General features: G+C 42.0%; 1 protein-coding gene across 1 annotated transcript in view; it reads right to left on the bottom strand.

The window, feature by feature from the left end:
- Positions 1–10,429: 10,429 nt before the first annotated feature.
- Positions 10,430–23,450, bottom strand: part of acaca (acetyl-CoA carboxylase alpha) — a 34,851-nt gene continuing 21,830 nt past the window's right edge. The window contains exons 41-55 of the mRNA XM_069675313.1: positions 22,881–23,150; positions 22,571–22,668; positions 22,287–22,407; positions 22,099–22,209; positions 19,834–19,977; positions 19,619–19,739; positions 17,710–17,806; positions 17,509–17,605; positions 17,274–17,409; positions 15,659–15,836; positions 15,459–15,571; positions 14,779–14,933; positions 14,210–14,380; positions 12,154–12,290; positions 10,430–12,071 (exon numbers count right to left, since the gene is read on the bottom strand). Of these exons, the coding sequence (XP_069531414.1) occupies positions 11,948–12,071; positions 12,154–12,290; positions 14,210–14,380; positions 14,779–14,933; positions 15,459–15,571; positions 15,659–15,836; positions 17,274–17,409; positions 17,509–17,605; positions 17,710–17,806; positions 19,619–19,739; positions 19,834–19,977; positions 22,099–22,209; positions 22,287–22,407; positions 22,571–22,668; positions 22,881–23,150 (2,073 nt within the window). The 3' untranslated portion in view covers positions 10,430–11,947. The remainder of the gene's footprint in view (positions 12,072–12,153; positions 12,291–14,209; positions 14,381–14,778; positions 14,934–15,458; positions 15,572–15,658; positions 15,837–17,273; positions 17,410–17,508; positions 17,606–17,709; positions 17,807–19,618; positions 19,740–19,833; positions 19,978–22,098; positions 22,210–22,286; positions 22,408–22,570; positions 22,669–22,880; positions 23,151–23,450) is intronic.

Below are 23,450 nucleotides of genomic sequence, written 5' to 3'. Positions count from 1 at the left end.
CACCTATTGATTATCCTTTTTTTCCTCTGTAGACATATTTGACAATATGCTCTGTATTTGTGTATCCAGAGCACTTTGAATGGGTGCATATTTATATTGGGGTTGATGTTGAATTTCGTTGACCTGGTTTGGTTCTCTTATAGAAGAGGGATGTATATTTCATACCTGAGAATATCCATAATTTCTGATAAATATTTAGATGCTAAATCTGGCCTTTCGGCCCTTGAGTTTTAGCGACACAGCTCATTTTTCCCCTATGCTTAGACGCTGTAACATTTATAAGTCTCTATTACAGATCGCTTGATTGAAATTAAATTGGGAGGATGTTGCAGCAAAACTCAAGCAGCTCATTGTGCTGTTACTGAACGTGTTGGCTTATTCGGATGAAATATCTAGCAATCACTACACTCGCTAATCAAGGAGCAATTGGTCAGTTCATAAAGTGAATAATGTGTGCACAGTGCTTTGGGAATACAACACACGGTACCACTGAAATTTAGATCCAAACAATACTTGTACCTGTCGTCACAGCTGGAAAATGTGCTGGATATTTTCTTAACGACTGCAGGGGAAACACTCACTGACGTACAACAAAGATGTTGTATGTTAAGTTTACTCTTACTCAGACAATCCACTGTTGGAATTGAAGAGGATGCTGATGACAAAGTGAAGATATTAGAATGAGATAAAGGTGTGGATGAAGCATGATGGAGGAAACCTCTGAGCAGTGAAGCGGGAGGCTGAAGGAGCAGATCAGTGGAGCTGTTTGGGGGAGGGGCAGCAGAGACGAGGAGGGTCACGAACTATAAAATGCAGGAACATGCGGCACTGTAACAATTCCTGCAGGTTTCTAGGGATGATTTAAGGACCTCATCATTTGAGACAAAAAGTAAGCTTGATCAAAGGACAAGCACTGAATGAGCTAATGTTAGACAAGTTGTCATCAAGCACACTTCTCTGTAAGCCGTAAAAAACGCTTAATAAAGACTTTGCATAAAAAGGTAAAGTCAAGGATAAATTTACAAATTTGATATTGTTGGTGATGTCAAGAAATCCAAGACCAAAATTAAATGGTTAGTCCGTCTACATACTTTGCGATAACCCGATAAGCCCATGCACTCTAGTGAATACTGAATCTTTACAAAGGTCATTAAAAGAACCCAAGCACGTATGTCATGTCCTAAAACATCCAAGCACACTGCTTCCCAACACACATTACAAAAAAAACAACAAATGTATAATAATAACTCCTGTATTTATCTACTCCAAAGAGACTGGAAATGCTTGTCGTAGCTTTAGTAGTAGATTTGAGGCAGGTTGATTTATTTACTCTCACAGGTATTAAGTCAAAGTGACAAAGTGAAACTGACTAAAGAGTGACTTTTACACTGTTTCACTAGCAGGTAAGGTTCTGCAGCAGCCCCCAGCCATGAAGCGTGCACAGCAGGGCAGTAAATTGTGAACTTTTGTGAGCATTTGGGATTTTATTAAGCAATAAAATCAAACCTGAGATATCTATTTCAAACATTCAAATATATTTCAAATCAAATTAAACCAACACATACTAAAGAGACATTTCAGACCAGGTGAGAAGATATGAAGGAGGCACGACTCAAGGCTCGATGCTTCAGTGCTAAAACTTAACTACTGAAACCACATAAAATCCTCAGTTGCTTTTACCTCAAACGACAAATGTTACATCACTCAGCAGCTGGGCCCGAGAACAAACCCACTATAAGGCATGTTGAATAGTTAATTTCAGTGTTATATTGTTTAATTCTGTTGCCCGCAGTGTGATTATTTCCACAAATACTGTTTTTTAGTTGACACTTGCTTGTCCAACAAATTGATTAGTTGCTAATTAAGATAAGTTAAAGGAAAAGAGCAAATCTCATGAAGCGGTGGTAAAAGAATTGTAAGAGTCTTTGAATTGTGATGAAATATAAAGCATGTATTAATACCAAATATTTTACTCTTGATGGATGCAAAAGACAAACAATTATAATACCTCAAAGTTGATTAACAAAGAATTTCAAAGACAATATTTACATAAATACAAACATATATTTAATGTTTTGAACAGTGTCATAATCTGTTAATTAAAGCCTGTATGTCCAGAGCCTACAACGTTTGAATGTTTGGAGATAATGTTATGCTGTTAATCAAACTAATCCCTGTTTATCTGAACAAAACACCGTGATTAAGAGAGAGATTTGCAAGTCAAACACGAGGCCAGCAAATCAATTCAGATCTAGCTGACTGTGTTTTTTGCTAATGCTGGATGAAACAGGCAGAAAAATGTTTATTGGAAACTCATTTAACTGTACATTCATGGTTTTCTTTATATTTTGTATTTTCTACATATATCTACCAACATGTGAGATGTTTTGTTAGACACGTGACTGATCATCAACCTCAACCAGCTGAGTGCTACAGCAGCCAGATGGGCTCTTTGACTACAAGTATGGCCGAACACTTGAGTTCACCGACAGCTGCAGTTAGTCTCTTTATTGTTCTTCACAAAACAACACACACTTCTCAGGTAGAGTCGGCTCAGTTTGTTGGATCATTAACCCAAAAGAAAAGATAATGTATAGTTTGCTGTCAGTTGTTGGGGATTAAAGGCCATGTTTGCTCTATGGTTTGGAACGGTGAGCATAATACATACTGTATTAAGACTTGTATGACCTTTTTTGTCATAGTGTGGAAAAAATTGTAAGTATCTTGAAGAGGAGGGTCCATGAGGGTACCACACTAATGGTCTGTGCAATTGAATAAAAAATGTTTCCTTTAGGATAAAAATCAGACAAAATAAAGATGTTTAAATTTAAAGATATACAGTTACAAGTGGACAAATGTGACCTGATAATGCCACGTTGTAATCTGAGATAGAAATCCTTTTCATTTATAATCTGAATCGTATTTGAACTCAGATTTGGCCTTTCTATTGTCGCCGTTTCCTTTAACTCTCTTGCACAATCTGGCCTAGTTCCCTAATTTGTCTCTTTCTCCACTTTTCGCTCCGGGCTCGCTCGTCCACTTTCTGCATGAAAATCATTCACACATACAATTTTATAATCAATGCCCACAGTAATAGGATTCCTCTGGCCATGGGCAATTAATACAGTTTTTCTCCTTTTTTTCCTCCTCGCGCTGATCTCAAAGCTACGAGACATTGGCTTCTCCTCATTTACATATTTATTGCATTGGACTCAAATCTGGCGAGTGATTGATGTGGAGCCTGCCTCCTGAATTTTTAGCGGGCTATTATTATGAAAGAGAGGGAGGGGGCTGCAGCACGTCAGTGTACTTTTGATTAAAGTTGAAGAGGACAGAATCGTGAGTGTTCCCCACCTACTTTTCCTTTTTCCTGCAGTGCTTAATCTGTGAGGCCAAGTGCTGAGATGGTTTCAGCATGTTATCGATTTTGACAAGTCAGTCACTCCCAAAAGCAGAGGCAGATAATGCTCGTTAAGATTTTAATCACTTCCTGTTCATATTTAGAGGGTATGGTGACAATATAATGTATCTAAAGATGCCATATTTACAGGTATTCTGTGATCTGGCAAAGCATGGTTTTATTGATTTAGCTTAGCATGCATATCAAGTTTGTTGTACACAATGCTGCACATTTTCAATTCCTCATAGTGTGGTTTAATTGTAGTTCATCGCATAATATTCAAGTGTAAAATAAAAGCTCTGCTTTGCATAATGTGTGTGCATATGTGTGTGTTTAATGGGCTGGACGACCAAGGCGGAGAAGGGCTAACCAGCCAGACCGACCTTTATACACCTACACTATGTTTGATCAAGTGTATATGCTGTGAGCTGTCTTCTTCAGTGTGAAAATACAAACACAAACTCAGTTTGTTATAAGTATTAGCAATAAGCTTCTACATTATTAGGTAAAGGAAATGAATTTGCTACAGTAGCTTAATTGGCTCTTAACTCATAATAGCCTCATTAGAGGAAAGTACGCCTAAAAAGTAAGCCATCTTGCAGCCGAACGAATACAATTTGCAGGTCAGTCATTACGTTAAAATGAAGCACTTGTGTTTACAGTTACCACAAAGGAAAGTTTTGCACCTACTCTTAAAAATAGAGAGGGTGTCTGCCTCCGGGACACTGACTGGTAGATGATTCCAAAGGAGAGAGGCGGCCTGATAATTAAAGGCTCTACCTTCTATACTGCTCTTAGAGACTTTAGGTAACACAAGCAGGCCTTCTTTCAGCAAGCACAATGTTCTAGAGGGATAATAGGGCACTATGAGCTCTTTAAGATGTGATGGTACCTTAAATAGATTTTAAGTTTTATTCTAGATTTCACAGGAAGATGTGATCTCTTTTCCTAGTTCTTGTCAGTGCACATGCTGCAACATTTTGTACCAGCTGAAGAGTCTTTAGAGACTTATTAGAGCAGTCTGATAATAAGGATAATAAGGAATCCCAACTAAAAGTAACAAATGCACAGACTATTTTGTGTGCATTGTTAAGTCAGTCACACTTTGTTTCTCCCTTGCGTATTATTACTTTATCTAAAGTAGTGCTGTCTTTCTCTCTCCACTTTTTTTTTCTATCCGCCTGCCTTCTTGAGCTGGGAGACATATTCTTGAGAAACATCTTTATCAGTGTGATTTAAATGTCGGGAGTCAGCGCTATCAGATGACACGTCTGTATGCGACGTTGTCAAGCTCAATGATTTCCCTGGTTGGCTGCCTTTGTCCTTCAGAGCCAGAGGACACTGGTCACAAATAAACCCGTCCACAGCCCCTTTGAGAAGCCGTAAACCAACATTTCCATAGGGAGTTGGCTTTCCACGCTCCACTGATATGCCTGTAATGTATGCATTTTAATGTGGTGCACCTCTTATAATGGGCCCGCTGCTGGACTGGTGTTTGCATTCAGCTAAAGTGTGATTTAGTCAGCAACTGTGTGCATACTACTTAAAATGAGTATACTGTGCATGTGTGCAGCAGACTGCATGTTCTTGAGAGTAGGATTCAGTCCATCTGTGTTTTTATCTTGATATACTAAATGGGAAAGACATAAAACTTCACGTGTGCCTACCACTCCCTAAATGGGCATGTGCTGTTTGTATTTTGATGTGTAATACACATAACAAGTGGATATTTTTCATTCTTTTTTAGGAGGAGGAGATGTGGAAGTCATGGACCAAAAATATGATTCACAAAAGTACCACATCTAACATATATGATAAGTAAACTACAAGTATAAATGTCTACAAGCCTACATTTACCAGAAAATTAATTTGGACGCTAGAGAAAAGTGGGAAACAATATATTTCAATATCTGAACACTTCTACTCATTTATGTACAAAACTAAAAACATTAGTTCATCGATTGTGTATAGCACTCATGGACAGTAAAAGAAGAAACATGATGGAGTATGTCACCAAATATACTTGGGCAGCAGCCCACCCAGGTATCGTCTATGTGTGGGAAACACTGTTCTGTGCTGTCTTTCCGTCTCTGTCCGTGTGACAGATCTTCCACTGCACAGAAAATTGTGGGTAATGGCAAAAAAAAAAAACATGCTGACATGTATACTGCTTAATATGACTGGATTTATGGGACATCCTGGTATTTTGGCATACTGTTTCTGACATACATGTATTGGTAAATGCTAAACATTTTTCTGGCTAGTATATAAAATGGAAGCATGGTTATTAGAATGCACCAACAACTGTATGGACGACGCGTCTCCATCTGCTATCATTGTACGAAATTGAAGCCAAAATAGCCTCTGTGACGGGCGCTGCCATCTTGTGATGGTAACGTTTTTTGGAACCAGAGTTGGGCAGTAGATATCGGGCGGGTGGAGCCACCACAGCCACTTCCGCTAACCAAAACATACACTTACTTACCGCAAAAAAAACACTAAGGATCCTGCAAGTCAGCTTGTAAGACAATTTTCTTTTACTTTACACATTTATATTTCACATCAGCCGAACAGATTTTTACCATCCAAGCTGCTTTTATGACGTTTTCCTGTCTTTGCTCGTATAGGCTACATTTTGAACTGAAAAAAAAGCACCACTCTCTTACAATGTTAGAGATCCAGAAAGATTCAAAGGTGACTTCTGGCCTGGCCTTGCCCACTCTTCCAGCATGCCATGAGTACCTGTCACTACTCCTATAATTTCCATACCAGTCAATGACCTACAGTAATAATTGTGATATATGGACAAAGCTGAGCACCTTGCTTGCTGACCTTTCCCACAATCCCATGCAGGGCAACCTTCACATTCACACCCAACCCCTCCCCTGCTTCCACCACCCTTATCGTTGGGTGAGCCTCCTACCCCCCTCTCCCCCTTCATCCCTGCATCTCTTCGCTGGCTCGGTGTACGCGGCTCGCTACACTCCAGTGGCTCCATGAATGTTAATGTGGGGACGGGGGGGGGGGGGTGGCTGCATGGTACAGGGAGCAGCTTTACCTGGTCTGCAATGCACAACTATAAAAGGCTGCTTGCAAATTATTATTAATATGCAAGGATATGTTTTGTCTTATGTTGGAGTAATAACAGTGACAAATCTGCTGTCCAGTTCATAAGCAGCGGTATTAGGACAAATAAGAACTGTTAGTTATTGTGTACTCAGCTAACAGACAGTCTGCTGGTGCATCTGTTTATTTTCTTTAAAAAACTGTATTTTTTCTTCTTCATCTTCCGTCTGTCTGCTTGTGAATTAGCCCCCTTCTCCGTGCTCGTGGTGTTCAGTTAGTCACCCCGTGTTTACCGAGCCCTGACAGAATGAGAATGTATGCATTATGTGGTGATGATCACGAGGTGTTGTAATCTTTGACCCTTGTGGCACGTTTCAAACGCAGATTGAAGATTAAGCCTCTCATGCAGCTGTCTGACAGGCCGCCTTCCTGCCCCTGGAGAGATTCACTGCCTGACTATAAACCTGCAGGCCGGCCTCCCCGCATTAAAGACACAATACATCATTTATTTTCATTTCTGATCTATAATAGAAATTGCTTCTTAGAAAATCCCCGTCATTATTTAAGTCTATCAAACATTATAAATCTTGAAAGCCTTGAAATGCTCAGGGAAACCTCACAGTAAGGCACCAGAAGAATAAAAACACTGTTTTACTTCCTATTAGAGGTTTAACTCAGTTAAAGTAAGTGACTAGTAATGCATAGACATTTTGCTTGGAAGCTGTGTTTTTCATTGTCCATATAAATTGTAATGAAGTCTGTATTTCCCTGTTCTTACCACAACTTCATTTATAAGAACTTTTGACTGGTTGGGTTTTATTGAGTCCTGGGAGTTAGTGGTGGGAATCGCAGGGCAACTCGTGATACGATACACGATGCGTGGCCCACGATAACGATAAGAACATGATACAGCAACTGCGAGATCATTGATATATTGGAAGACAATCATATGATGATACATCACGATGTCTTCTTCTTCAGCAAACTAATTTCTTTTAAGAGTCATGACGTAGTGATACAGTCAGTCAAAGTCGCAGGGAAATGTTGAGAGCGCCATATATTTGTAAATTAAAATATTGATATTTGGCGCTAGCCTAACGATAAGTTTCGATATTTTGTCCCACCCCTGTACTGGGAAGTCAATAAGTTACAGTATTTGTATACATTTTCAGTTAAGTATACTATAATACAACTTAAATTAAATGCAAATGTAATGATACTCACAGTTACTACATTTAGTAAACTACATATCATACTCTTATTGAGAATTTACTTTTAAAAGAAACACTTTCACTAAACATAGGCATTATATGTCTTTTAAAAATACACTTAAACACAAGTTAAGTGTGTGCACCTTAATAGGTATATTCAGCTATGAGGTACCTTCATTCTGAAAGACAGATGTGGCCTCTTCTAATAATATCTAACAGATGTTCACATGATACATGGAGGAAAGGTAATGTATCTATTTGTGGTAATTCAAACTGAGTACCTAAATTATGATAATAAAAGTAACCTTTACTTTAGTTAGACTCATGAATACCCCCTGCTGGTCTACAACTAACAGATTATGTTGCTCTGTAATTTTGTTGTAGACGTAAACATTCCTGAGTTATGTCATGTCACATGTAACATTCAGAAGCAGACAGTTAAATATAGTTTGCCAAAGCAAGACTATCATAAAAATGTGACACCAGTTGTATTAAATATCAACTCCCATGGACTGTACACAGTCATGTGTCACAACGTATTTCATTAGTAAAATACACGTTACATACCTGTCTAGGAGTGCATTCACGTTCAGTTTCCAAGCAAAGACCTTTGAAAATTAGTGGATGTAGCCATTTTGAATAAACCCACTGGTTAGTGAACTGCTGTTTTGAAGCCTCGAGGTGCCTCTTGGCCGTCACCATGCAACATGTAGTGTTTTTTGGCGCCAAAAGCGACAATATTCGGAAGAGAGGGTGGCGCTAGAGAGGCGCGTGGGGTAAATGTAAACAAACGTTCTTCCGGTCTGCTTACCATAAGTCGCTAGGGACACAATTCGGTGACTGGAATAATAATCAATCTTCTTTCTGATGGTCCGGTTTTCTTTTGTAGGTCATAGATGCCTCAGTATTAACATCAGACTGTTTTATTACCAATGTAAACTCCTTATAGTTGTCAAATACCGTAATTATAGCTGCTGTTTGTGTTGTAAATTACCTAATTAGGAACTGAAGCACATTTAGTAATGTGTTTCAAAATAGTGCTTTATTATTAGTATAAAAATAAATAATAATAAAGGCTACAAGTGAAAATATTTTGCTATTGTAATATACTTAGTAGTACCCCACCAAAAACAGATTTTAATCATAACGTTGGTAGAATAAAACCGTCTTTAACTTGGTAACAAGAAATATACAGGTATACCTACTTTATTGGGAAAATATATAGGCTACCTCATTAAACATACACACATACATATAAGGAAAATGGTAAAATTCATCAGTTTAGTGTCATGTAAAACCATAGACATTCTGCATGTGAGGTTGTCCTGAGGTAACAGATGCAGGCTTGTCACCCAGAGGTCACTTGTTTCTATCAAAGACTGGCAGGGAAAAAAACTTTCAACCGTTTCTCAACTCATAAGACACATTACAAGTGTCTCAGTGTGACTGGCCCGCTATGCACTTCCCAATCTGGTTGAAATGTAAAAAGGCAGGCAGGCAGGCGGAGATGAGATGAGCTCTTCAGAATCCTCCGCCTGGAGAGATGAAGAACAGCTGGGGCCTGGCGCTCTCTCTCCCTCTCCGTCGGTGTACTCTTTGTCACGGGCAGAAGACTCTTGTTTTCAGGCAGTAATCAGACAGCCCTGGGGCTCTGTAAAGACCCTGTTCCCTTTTCATCTCAACTGTTGCATACACCCCGCTAATTGGAATCCTGCAACTGGGTCACAGCCATTGTCTCTCAAGTGCTGTCAAGTCATTGAGACGTGTGGATGTGGAATTATGGCCGCCTCAGATGCATGATTGAGTCTCCCCTCTGCGCTATCATAAAGCCTCCATTTCAATCTCATAGCAGACACTGATTTTCTCCCTTTTTTCCATTAATATTTCTTACTGTATTTCTCCCATCTCTGCTCTGCCTGAAACCAGCAGTCGCTGTGACTCGGCAATCAGAATTTAAACTCTTGGTTCCTTTTTTTAATAGATATTTCTTTGACCAAAAACAGGCAAACAAAACCATGTAGTAACTAAATGTATTTTAGAATAAATCAACACTTCTGATACACTCTGTAGAAAGAGAAAGAACAGTTTCTACTAGTTTTATCAACACTTCACTTTCCTCTTCTCCAGTGGTTGAAAAAAAACCCCTGATTCTGCAGTTTGTGAGCGATTAAAAGAATTAGCCGGCCTAGCATGCTACCACAAATGAGCAAAAACCCTCTGGGAGACCGCAGAGACCAAGCAAGGCACATTTCCAATTATACATCCAAATGACTCATTTTCTTATTGGGCCTCCTATAATTGTGGTGGGTATTGGGTGCATGCAACTCAATTTGCCTTACATATTTGTTGGTGGGATGGTTTTAGAGTTGACAGAGCCGAGGGAAAGAGACAAAATAAAAGGAAGGATGAGATGGATCCCTTCAATATTTGTTTGATCTGCTTCATCCTCCTTAATACTGTTGAAGTTTAAAAGCCAGGAAGAAAATGCCGCTTTAATCGTGTGTGGATTGAGGAACGGGAAGACTATCATTCTCGAGTAATCAGAAAATGTCTCTCTAGAGTAATTCACTTTGTTCTGGCTGCTGGAATTAATGAGGCTTCCAGTGATGTTGTTATCCGACCCGGGGATCATCAGTATGTAAAAATAATTGACAAATTAAATGAATGCAAATTCCTGAAAACTTGAGTTTTGTTAAAGCCGCCTTGTTACTTTTTTAAATGCAATAAAGTTTTTCCACAAAAACACTCAAAATAAGTTTAATAAGCTTTATTAAATTTGCAGATACACTTAGAGCTCATCCCTGTGAATTCTCCATCCTCATGTAGGAAACAACCAGTTACTTATGAAGCAACTGGACTATTTGTCATACAAGCACATAAAAGGCACAGCACGGACCATGAAGCCATTTCACATTGCTAACAGCAGAGCATGACACAATGATCTATATTGAAGTCAACATTACAGTGCTGTTTTCTATTATTACATGATAGAAAATCCTTTTAAGACACAGTTGCAACATTTTGCTCGTCGGTTGGTAACGAACTCAAGCATCATTTTCAACAGTTAATAATAAAAAATAAGTAACATTTCACAAACATGAAGTACAAACGTTAAATAGGACAGTTAGTGTGGATTACAGTTAAAACGAGACACCATATCTGATGTGTAACATGTAAGTCCAGTGAATAGTAGTCTTAGTTCTTTCACAAACACACATTTAAAGATTGAACCGTCACATTTTTTGTAAATTCAAAAATATTACTTTTGTTAAAAAATAAATAAAAAAAACCTTAACTGTGAATGATTGGATTCAGGAGCAAACACAGCAGTTGTCAAAAAAGGAGGATGTTTCTAAACAACCACAAGATCCTCCGCTCAGTGTGTAGTACCGTTACAAATGACCATGTTTGTTACTGCTTGTATCTCTTTGTGCGTGTGTATGTTTGTGTTATGTCTGGATGCAACAGTTCAAACAGCGTTGGTGTGACTCTGGGTGGATTTTAAGGAACACTAAGCAGTAAAGTGCGTCTACAGCAGCATGTGTGTGCACTGTGTGCGAGTGAGAACAGAAGGGACAGCTGTGGTTTTGTTGTGAGGAGAGCTGCCCGTCGCTCACTGCAGGGAAACTGTGAAACAGTCGGGGTCTAAAAGGGACCTCGTCCCTGCTCCCTGCTGGGCTCTCCTGTCCAAATCTGTTGTAGTGTTCCCCGTCTTTGTTCAGTAACTAAGTGCTCCCTGCTCAGGAGTGTAACACCCCCCGCTTTTCTTTCTCATGTGCTGTCATTGTCGAGTTGGTCATCAAAATACTTGCAAATCTCAACAAGCATATGTCACAAACCAAGGTGCATTTTAGCAAGACAACATTCTGGATTAGCTGTGGTGCAGACTCCAGTTCAAAACAATGGAGCGCACTGATTATCAAGGAATTAACTGTATATTAATCAGTAGTTTTTTTTTAGTCATTTTTCAATTGCACTTGAATACAAAACACATGGATTCACCTAAAGCATACATGTAAGTACATTTATAAATGGTTATAACTGTCAGTCATCTTAACTCTTACTTATTGAGAATCATTGCCAACGATTCATCAGTAACCTGGCGTCTGCCAAAGACCCTCACGTTGGCTCCTCCGGCCTCAGTCTCCAGCCCAGGTCTCACTCAGGGCCCAGGTGTGGCTGAGGCAGGCTCCTTTGGTTTGCGGTTTCTGCCCGGGCTGTGCGTCAGCCAGCCAGGCAGGGAGGAGAGGCCTGGCTCCACCCCCTCTCTTTAGGAGGAGGCCGTCTCCATAGTGGACAGGATGCGGACCACCTCGGTTCTCTGTGTGGGTGAGATGTGCTGGGTCATGTGCACGATTGAATCCATCGCGACCTCAGGATTGGCTTGAACGAGGCTGGAAAGGAAAGAAAACATCACAATCATGCAAGGAAAGCTCAGTTTAAGTTGCGTTTCTCAGTATGGTTCAGAATGATCACCTGCGTATCTGCTTGAGGATGTGATCTCGGCGGATGTACTTGATGTTCTCGTCGATGACAGACCTCGCGCCCTCTTCTTCAGCCAGTTGCCTCTCCAGCCATACCACCACGTCTTCATTGTTATCCCACAGATAGGCCTGTAACATGCAGAGAGGAGAGTGTTAAAGGAGAGGAGATGAATCTGTGGATGCAGGAAACAAATATAACTTACGTATGATAAAATAGAAGAAATAAACATTAATATCATCAACACCAATAGATATGGAGAGGCATTAAGTGGGGGCCTCCTGCCTTGTTGACTGGACCTAGTAGGGAAATTAGTATTCATGAGTGCTGGCATCTCTGATCCCAAACAAAGCCCGGCTGGAGGGCTTAGCAAAGATTTGGGGGCTGAGGGGTATAATGGGCTCTTGCCTTTTTTTATGAACCGTCCTGCTTGAGGTCCAAGAGAACATTTAATGCCCTTATTAATCATTTTTAATCTGTTTGCTTTTAATTAAGAAACAGCGTGTTGCTCTCCTATCTGCACGTGCCAGGGCTGTGATTAATTGTGGCTTAAGACAGCCAGGCCTGATTGGGGTAATGCATTAGCTAACAAGAAGGCCCCACTTATGAGCAGATCTCAAACGCAGGGCCAGTTTCTGTTCGCCCAGTAGCAGGTCCTCTGAGCCTGAGACTGGGCCGGAAGGAAAAGCATTTATGTATCTCTGAAGGATGTTTATTTTCCAGTTATCAGTCCATCTGTTTTTAATCACATTTATTTAATAGGAATGCTTACTTCTTTATCTTGTGGAGATGGAGTAGGAGGTTCAGGATAAAAAGACCTCTGAAATAATTCCAAAAGGGGTAAAGAAGGTGTTTACCTGGAAATATACACTGAGGAGCAGCAACTCAGACTTAAGAAGTAGCAATTTAATACTGTCTTTCAACTCTTTCAATCATTCAACTCTGGCTTTGACTGAATATGAAGACTCTGAATATGAACTGAAATCTAGATAGAAGTTAGTAAAAAGGACAAGTGTCAATCAATACTACAAATACCGAACTGTCCTATAGTTATTTGCCTACAGTTAGTTATCTCTAGGCTTCACAACACTTGGATTTTAAAGAGTAGTAATAATGGGGCGCTGGTTTAACTCAGTTGGTAGAGCAGGCGCCCCATGTACAGAGGCTACAGTCCTCGACGCACTGTCCTGTCCTGTCCTGTCTTTCCCCACTCTCTCCCCATATTTCATATCTCTCTTCAGTTGTCCTATACAATAAAGCCAAAAAGATAATCTTTAAAAAAAAATCATGTTTAAATTTTATGTAAATATGTGCTCATTATTGACCTCAAACTGACCAGTCAAGTGAAGCTGTACAAGCTAATGTTTGTTTTTCATTAGTCATAAAAAGTATGAAATTAGGTAAAGTAGTGTTAACAACATTTTCATTTTTGGTGTTTGTTCAAGCAATATTATTAAAAAGCAATATTATTTGAAATTGGCCCCATAGCTGTTGAGAAAGTTGTACAAACAGCTCGTGGTTTCGCCCACTCTACATTCCTACAAAACCCAGCGTGCATTGCGCCCCTCCCTCTGAAAGGAACGGCCCAGCGAGAGACGCTGGAGTGAAATACTACAGTTTTACAGTCAAAGACATTGATCGTTGCAGGCAATGACTCAGCGGCACAGAATCCAAAATACGACGAGATTGTCTAAAAAATCTTCAGGTCTGCAGTCTAAATTTCAAACCTGAAGATTTTGAACAAGACATGACATCGGAGGAGGGCGTCCTGGATTGAGGAAGTGTAGTTTAACAAGCTCCTTGGCCTCCACCAGATGACGCGTTTCACGTCGTCTGGTGGAGGTTTTACAGGGCCCATTGGATAAGCGGATAGCGTCCTCCAAAGGCACAGAGCCAAATTGCATTTTTTCCCACCATAATGGCATTAGCTCCCCGTAATAGCATGATAGGACTGAGGTTGAAAAGAGGCGAACTGGCCCTTTAAATGAAAAAGCTATATTCTCCACTCAGATTAACAGAACACAGCCTATGAATATGTGTTGGGTTATACCTTGACAGCCCCCTCGGCCTCCACAAACCAGCGGCGCAGCATCGCCTGAATCTGTCCGTCTGTCAGCTCGCCGTTTGCCGCCTGGATCTTCCTCTTCACCGTCTCCTCCAGCAGCAGACGCCGCAGACGCCAGTAAAAGAACTGACGGCAAGTCTGCCATTCAAGGATATCCTGAGATAGACAAACACAAAAGAATTGTAAGATTCTTTGGATTGTTAGACCCTCGGAGATGTGCTTGAGTTGAACATGCAGACCAGTTCTTTCTGGCCCACACTGTGTGTACAAAATACCCCTGCTGCCATCCATCAGCTAAAGACCCCTCTGGTCATGTGAGTCGAGCCTGTAAGCTTGTATGTGAAGGATGGGACTGAGAAGGCTCGAAATAAGATGGGGCCTGCCTGAGGCTGCTCGGCAGCTTCTAAGGTGATTGACCAGGGTCATCAGAAGATAATTATGAGGACAAGTCTTACAGCCCGGTGAAACCAAACATTATTCACCAGACAGGTGCGGCAGCAGTGAGACTGATTCTCCCCTGTGGGCAGCATGAAAGAGAAAGGGAAAGTGCTCACCGTTATTACGCCCTTCTCTTGCATGCGACCAGGGGTGTCATGGAGGTCTGCAAACTGCACGGCCACTTGGTGGTAGATGGGCAGGAGGAACTCCTCGCGCTCCTTCAGCTTGGTCTCCAGCTCTTTGCGATCAGGGGGACTCAGCTCTGGGGTTCCTGTTGGAGTTTCAAAACAAAAGCCCTCATGTAGTGGGGTTCTATAGTTGGCTTCCCTTAAAATACAATTAACTTCAAAATCCAGTTCTCCATGAGTATGCATCTGTAAATGATCTCCTGGCAACTACATCCCCCAAACCCCTGGTGGCTGTCACCAAAGACCGATTTCTGTCAATTCCAATCTGTATCCTCTCAAACCCTCCCCAGTAACCCCCCATTCCTCCAGTTCATCCAACGCCCCGAGCCCACACAGCATCGGACCACAGTTCCACTGAGCCTGGAGGAAAATCAATACGCAGTGCAGGAGAGACAGGAGAGCTGGTGATTGATCTGAGCAGGCTGTGATTGACACGTCTCCCCAGGGAGAACCCGAGAAGATGATACAATCAACAGCGAGTAAAGAGCGACAGTGAAAACACACACGCTCCCACCTGATGTATCGCTCCGTACCAAAATGAGGACGAGGCCGAAGGGGATGAAGACACTGTTGAAGAGCTATAATTAGAATTGAAGTGGAGGACTCACCCAATTTTTCAGCCAAGCCCGTGTAGACTGGATCCACTCTCCTCATGGTCTTCACCAGGTCCTTCCTCCTAAACTTGATCTCCACTGTTCCCTCAGGCTCCAGCACCCCCCCTCTGGAGACAGAAAGATGAAAGTGAGTAAAGGCGGTTTGATGAAGATGAAGCTCAGTCTGCCTTCTTTCCCTTTTCAGTCCAACTCACCGGCTGTCCTTGTCGGCGTACATCTCCATGTGACGAGGGTTGATGGTGGGATCTATGACCACCCAGGATCCTCCTCTCAGCTCAGCCTGCGGGGGAATGTAAACCAGCACCGGCTGCTTGTACTCCCTCAGCCCGTCCACGATGTAGGCACCGAACTTCAACACCTGGTCGTACATATCTGAGACAGAGAATTTCATATAAGATACTGAATGTCCCACTGGAGGTGGTTCCAAAACCCACTCTCAAAAAAATGCTCTTGGTACCCCCTAAAATATGTTTCAGGCATTGGTGAATAAGCCCTTCAATGCCCCTATAGGATATTATAATTTATGAGGCCTCAAATAGTCGACTTGTCCTTCTTTGCTGCTCCAAAACAGTAACTTTGCTCTGCTACCATGTATGTAATATGGCTGCCACTGGAAAAAAAACAGTTGACAACAGAAAACAACAACAGTGCAGTGCTAACGGAGAGTCAAAGCTAGCTAAATGTTAGCAATTTAAACTGGTAAAAGCACCAGATAAAATCAGTATCTCTGCTCTTCAGTGGACAAGAGAATGAGAGAGAGAGAGAGAGAGAGAGAGAGAGAGAGAGAGAGAGAGAGAGAGAGAGAGAGAGAGAGAGAGAGGGGATGTATTTATATTCCTTTTCACTTATGACTAACTATCTAATAAGAAAATAAACTTCTATGGCTTTCTCTGTATGTATTCGTTCATGTTTATCCTGAGCCAGGCGATACAATCACATGGGGTAAGTAGGGTAAGTAGTATAAAGCAGGGCTGCACAATTAATCAAATATTAATCCCGACTACGATTCTGACTTCCCACGATTAAATATTTGATTGGCGGCGATACTGACGTTTAAAAAGCGTGCTCTGCCTGTAGAAAACTTTGCTGCATATCAAATCAAGCGCTCCCTAACCTTACAGCCACTCCCCAAGGGGGGCGATGGAGAGGTTTTGGCTTCACTTTTAGGAGAGACGTCACGTCATGCAGCGGCAGTTTAGAGTGGAAGGGGAGACCGGTGTTTCGGTTCAACGAGTGGCCATGCTAACTGGCGACTTTCAGCCGAATGCGTCTGTGGTTGTCGTAGTTACAGCAGCTGTTGAAAACGGGAAGAGAATACGTAGCTGTCCTCGTGAAAGCCTCATTGATGTTTTTCATCACTCAACATATACTGATCTGTTATGTCTCTTTTAAGTCGCATTTTGAACGCTGCTTGCTGTTGCGCTAAAACAGGAAGAGAGCAGGTCACTTGTTATACCAAAATGCCGGTCCCCCGTAACGGCTCGTCATCGGTTGTTTGGAGGTATTTCCGGTTTTGGGCAAGCACGCAAAATTGACCTGAGAGCGCTGCTTTATTAGTTTAAAAGTGAAAGTACATAAAAAATGTGTCCTTAAAATTAATAAATAATCGTGATTAATAATCAATAATAATTGTGATTATCATTTTGGCCATAACCGAGTAGGCCTAATATAAAGCTGTATATTTTCCTTACTCAGTGTCGGCTGAAACACAACATCTGATATCGGTATCGGGAGGAAAAAACAATCATAATTTGGAAGAAAAAATTGGTATTGGAAAATCTCTGCTGATCACAACAGGAGCAGAAATACCTTTCATTCCTCCAGAGAAGCCCCTCCAGTTTGCAAACACAATCAGAGGCAGGCCCTCCCTGTTCAGGTCCTTGATGGCCTGGGCTGTTTTGAAAGCAGAGTCAGGGAACCACACCTGTCCCGCCTGCTGGATGATCTACATATAGAAATAGGATAATCAGCATCTTGGTTTGTAACCGTATAAACATTTGGATGACACTTCAAGCTGGCCTGTATTCATCGAGCGAGCCCTTACCTTCGCCTCCGAGTCCAAATTGGCTGGGTCGGCCGGGATTGACAGCTCCACTGACCTGGTTTCCACGGCAACCACCCCTGTAGGAATCCCACCCAGTCTGTGGAGAGAGGCCATTCAGTGCCGACATCTACAAAACAACCTTGACTACATTTATGGTGTGAAGAAATTCATTACTGGCAGCGTGTCATTTGGGACACTCACCTGGCTCTGCCCACCACCACGCTCTGAGCCCACGGCTGCATGATCTCCATGAAGGAGCCCTGGTCGAAGAAGCCGCTCTGCCAGGATCCCTTGGGAGCTGCAGAGGAGATAATTATTGCTAATTGGCAATGCAAATAAATCACTTCTCTTTTAAATATTCTCTCTTTCCATAGTGTTTTAAAAACCCTGGCTTTAATCCTCATGCAGTCCAGAGTTGTGTATTTTTCCTTCAGAATCTGTAATCTTGGCAGCAGGAATGATGGATGACTGTATAAGCGGGCTTACTCAGCTCTTTTGCTGCCTGCACACTCTGAGAAACATGCCCAGCCGGGGAGGTTACCATTCAATTAAGCCTCTCCACTCATCACTACCAGAGACAGTTGACTGGCTGCCCACACAGTCCCCCAATCTCTGTGCTGCTCAAAGCTGTAATTACTCTGATGTGGAACCTGCTCAGTCCTGACCCACTGTGTAAAACACACTGGATCCCTTTTGGTGCTATCTTGATATTGCCTTCAGCAGCAGGATGTTAATTTCACTGTTTCTCTTTCAGTTTCTTTTTGTTTTATTCTTAAATATATATTTTTTGGGCTTTTTGCCTTTATTGTAAAGGACAGACGGATTTCAGAGTTGAACCTGCGATCAGAGCGTCGACGACTGTAACCTCTGTACGTGCGGCGCCTGCTCTACCAACTGAACAAAACCAGCGCCACACTCTTTTAGTTTCTTAATGATTAGTAGAAACATTTGCCAAAGAAGTGCATAAAACATGATTGTAAATAGAACAAAGATGCTACATAAGGCTAAAGACCTTTCAACACAACTGAGCCCGCCACTTGTTTCTTTTTGTACTAGAGAATGACTGCAGGCAAGTAGTGATTGTTATCATTAAGGATTAACTGAATGACTACTTAATCACTGACACTGACCATTTAGTCAATAACATGTAAATACAGTCCAAGTGGATGACTCAAAATAACTTGCTTGGAACCATCACCAAATCTGAAAATGTAAAGATATTTAAAGTTATATTCTGGAAGAACTCAGTTTCGTTCTCTTTGGCGGCACCTATGGCGATAAACTGTAATTGCGGAAGCACACTTCCCAGATATCCAGACAGTGCTGCATGTGTATCGTCCACTGTTGGCTCCGGTTGTAACTCTTGATTTTCCTCGCTGACGGTCGCTTTCCTTTTTAGACTGTTTGCCTTCATCTGAGCGTCGAATTTGTTTCTTTTTCTTTGGATTTTCACTTATTTTTGAAGTTGTTTGTTCAGCCATAGTAGATTACTGTTTACTCGCAAAGCTTGGAGAGACCGGAAAAGCCACCGCTTAGCTCCGCCTACCCTCTCTGGCAGACCAACCACTGCTGGGTGATGGAAACGCGTCACTAACTGGGCGCTGCTTGTGATTTTTTTTAATGAATGCTGCCACAGACACCTAGTCTGTACTAATACTATATACTGCAAATGCAAAGGCTTTCATCAGTGGGCCATAGGCTCAATCACCATTGTGTTACCTCATTTGCAATAGATAGTGACTTTACAGACATTTATTTAAATGAAAATCTTGAAGATTATTACTTTAATTAACAGTGATATATAAACCAATAAAAGCTTAACAATGGAGCAGCAACTGATTTCTGCTTAATAATTGATAATTTGAATAGGGGCTAATGAATTGATTATCAAAATTCAGTCCAGTTTTAGCACGACTTGAATGCAAGAGAGACAGGTAATACATATTTCCTACCTAGTGTATTTAATATTTACTTATTCAAAATTTGCCATCACAAATCAACCACCTGAACAGTATCTAAAGAACTACAGCCACATACACTTTTCTCTACCTACCTAATAATGATACAGTCACATTGTGTTGTTGAAATGAAAACTGGACTGTACACTCACTCTGGCTGGGACGTCCTGCTAACATCCAGCGAGGGTCATAGGGAGCCTTTGTGGGCACGAAATCCACTGGCCGGTCTATGGGATCCTTTGCATTAAGGATGGGCACCGGACTCGCTTTACACTAAAGAGAGGAAATATCTTTAGTTTCTAATGAAAACAGCTTTTGTCACAATGATACATGCAGCATACTCTTCACACCAACAGCCAAACATTACCAGGGGCATGTAGGACAGCCACTGCAGCAGCGTGAAGACTCCCTCAAAGTCGTCACAAACAGTGCTGTGGGTCACTCCGTTGTTGTGCATGATTTGAATGCCGCCCAGTTGGTTGTTTGAGGTATAAACTTCTCTGCCCAGCACCTGTAGTGGGGAAAAGGGGAAAAGGGATGAAAAGATTAATTATTTTCGGTGTTTAATTTGAGACTTTCATTCAATTGTGGCTTCTTGTACCATGCAAGTAAACAAGAACATTTGAGGGGACACGCTAGCTCTTGAAACCTGCTCGTAAACTGGGGCAGCAGCTTTTTGCCCAATTTCATTTATTGTGGATTTATTCTCCAAACCCCTCCTCTCTCTGGCCTCCAGTGGAGGAAACAGAGTTAATCTATTGTTCATGTTGTGCACCATGGCTGACTACAGGAGGTGTTGTCACCAGGCTTCTGGTCTGGTGAGCTTTGGATCAATGAGATTGCACTCAGACACAGACCTGGGTAACAGCAGGAACCCTGACACACACGGGGCCCACTGCCTCTTCAATACAGACGATCAGCAGAACAGAAATCTCCCTACCACAGCGGACACAGGTGGATGGCAGCACCTGAGACTATTCCTGGGGATTTTCCCGAACAGACTCTTTCTTATCCAAGCACTCATTAAACGGCTATCATCCCTTTATGTTGTCTTGTGTATTCTGAATCCTCCTTCTTCCAGTTGTAATCGAGGCTGCTATATAACGGTGGGATGGACCTTCAAAGCTGCCCCTATGCCAACCTGAAGCCATAAAACCTCACTCCCAGCCCACCCTATTTTCATAAGCAGCCTGGAACAGGTGGCAGGGCCCTGACATGGCTCCATAAAAATCAGAGCGGAGCTCAATCTCTACCCTCAGCTCTCACCTTTCCAGCCATCATTTACTTTCTTTATTACCATTAATGGTTATGTATCCGGCTACAAATCTGGGGCACTCTCCTAAAGCTGTCAGGAGAGCCCGCGGCCCCGAGAAACATTGCAGTCACCTTGACATACACAAAAAGCCCCTGCGCCCGCGGCCATCGCCGGCTTCATTAAGATTCCGCAGCCGAGAGGAGAGGAGGGGATGCTGGAGGAGGAACACAGGGAGGAGGAAAATGAGGGGCAAACTGGATGTAACAGCTCACTGGGGTATTTATGCTAGTAGTTACTCTCCACTCCCCATGAAAATATGAGAGCTTTCCAGCAGCTAATGAAATGATGATCTCAGGGTGGCGGCCTCCTGCTCTCCATTAAGTTTCAGTTAATAGCCAGGAAACCGCATGATAAATGTGCAGAAAAAAATGGCCCTATTTCTCGCCGGTGTCCCGAGCGAAATCTGCAATTTTAGAATAAGCACAATAACACGCAAACATTTCCTCCACTGCTTCACTCGCACATTGTTGACGCTTGTCAGTAACCGTTACTGCGGGTCTACTTAAACAGCAAGGCCATCTAAAAACAATTGAGCTCCCAGCAAATAGCTTTGCCATCATTGGGTCCATTTGCATGATTTGTCATGTTGCAGTCTGTCATCTAATTTGAAATGGAGTCATCTTAACGCACTGACAAGGACAGAGGATGGAAAGCAAGACAAGAGGAGGCAGTGAGGCGTGCCGACACACACGCGCACAGCAATCAACTGCATGCAGTAAAAACAATCTGCCTCAGCAAAACTTTTCATTTTGATTAAAAACAAATGATATGGGTGTCCTGCACTGCAGCCCCCGGCATGTCACTCTATTTCTATGCAAATACAACTTCATGGTTCGCTTTCAATTATTCCGCCCTTGAGTGGCAGGCGGGCCTGTGGCTACGATCGGAGAGAGGGGATCCTGGTGGAAGGAGAGAGAGGCGGGAGGAGGCCTGATCACCGAGTTGGAACAGCTCCAAAATCATACCGCACTTTTCTAATTTCATTCTGTTGTTAGAAAAACACCATCCTACCCTGTAATTGTATAAATCAGAACCTGCATTTTTCTGAAGTTTTAAACACACAGAGCTCGTACGCTAAAATTCTGTTTGCTCTTACTCCCATTAAGCTGAAAACATAGGAAACTAATGAATATTAATAGTAGATTCCTCATTAAAATGCAGATTCATCAATTGCCTCAATGTAGAGATAAATCATTTGGTGAATGTTCAGTGTTACAGGAGGAGGGGCACGCTGCACACAATCATACCACAGCTCATCAATTTAAAACACTTCTGTCTTTGTGTTGCGCTGAAATATGTACTTGCAGATAATCTTACCTTGTTGAGAGCTCCAGCTCCAGTGAGGATGATGTGAGAGTTGTCCACTTGAATGGTCCTCTGTCCAAGCCTCACCAGATAGGCCCCGATCCCTATGGCTCTGCATGTGACCTATAAGACAACACGATCCTGTTAAAGCTTCCAATACATGGTAACTACATATGCGTGCGTGCCCACTTCGGTCGTACCAGGTTCATGGTGATGATCTCGTCATAAGCCAGAGAGGACTCTCCGGCAATCATCCCAGACCCTTTCAGGTTCTCCACACCCAGGCCCTCATCTTTTCCTATGATGTCAGTGATCTTGTACCTGCATGACGACACATATATTCACTCAGAGCAAGACGTGACCCTCGGATAGCTGTCACCTCTGATGTAATCTCATGGGATTTAGCCTGTGGAGTCATGCATACTTGTGTGATATTACAAATGCATTTCAAAGTTAAGTGCTAATATGTAATATGAAGATATACCTGGATTCTCCCTCGTCCTCCACATGTTCACAGTGCACCGAGTTCAGGGCTGAAACTTTCTTGTAATCCTGAGGTGTGAGGTAGAGATACTTGAAACCCTGCAGGGGAGCATAGAGATGACTGCTTAGATATAATAGACAGAAATACAAGCAGAAAACTCAGGTTTAATCTCTTGAAAGGTGGGGTAAAAACAAAGAAAAAATCAGATACCATAATAAAAAAAACTGCAAATAAGGACAAACAAACTGCTTTTCAACACAAATATCCTTAAAACAAACAAATCTAATGTTCTGTGACTTTGCTGGCTGACCTTGTAGGGGTCAGTCGGATCTTGCCAGGCCACGTGGAACATGTGTCTGATTTCCTCCGCCAGCCCGATGCGGGCGCCGCTGTTGGCCGCGATGTAGATTCGCGGGATGCCGCTCTCTCGTGCCATCTCGGAGGCCCGCAGGAACAACACGTCCTCCTGGGGCCCGAACGACCCTATCTTGTGAGTGATGTCGTTGCTTATGACAATGATCTCACGTCCCGCCGGATACTCTGGCGTACGCAGGGTCATCCGCCACGCCACCATGCCAATCTGGATAGAGAAAACGGAGGCGCTTTAATGCAATAAATACTGAATAAGTAGACATATTTTTAAACTCTATAAGTTATGATTTTATGGGTAGAACGAGCAAATGATGTAGCTGGGAACAAGATCAATATTCTATATGTCATGGTCCATGGCTGATTCAGGCTGCAGCATTTTATTCATGGTTTAAATAGAATTACAAGACACCTGTATCATTTCTGAATGCTCTTTCAGTGATGTATTAAGCATTACCACACACCAATAAAGTATCTAACAGGCACTTAAGAACACAGCCAAAGAAACACA

This window comes from Semicossyphus pulcher, unplaced genomic scaffold (assembly GCF_022749685.1).
Source record: "Semicossyphus pulcher isolate SPU_LCO1_2020_fin unplaced genomic scaffold, fSemPul1.0.p SCAF_10, whole genome shotgun sequence".
Taxonomy (NCBI): Eukaryota; Metazoa; Chordata; class Actinopteri; order Labriformes; family Labridae; genus Semicossyphus; species Semicossyphus pulcher.
The sequence above is the reverse complement of the archived record's forward strand: the minus strand, read 5'-3'. Positions and strand labels throughout refer to the sequence as shown.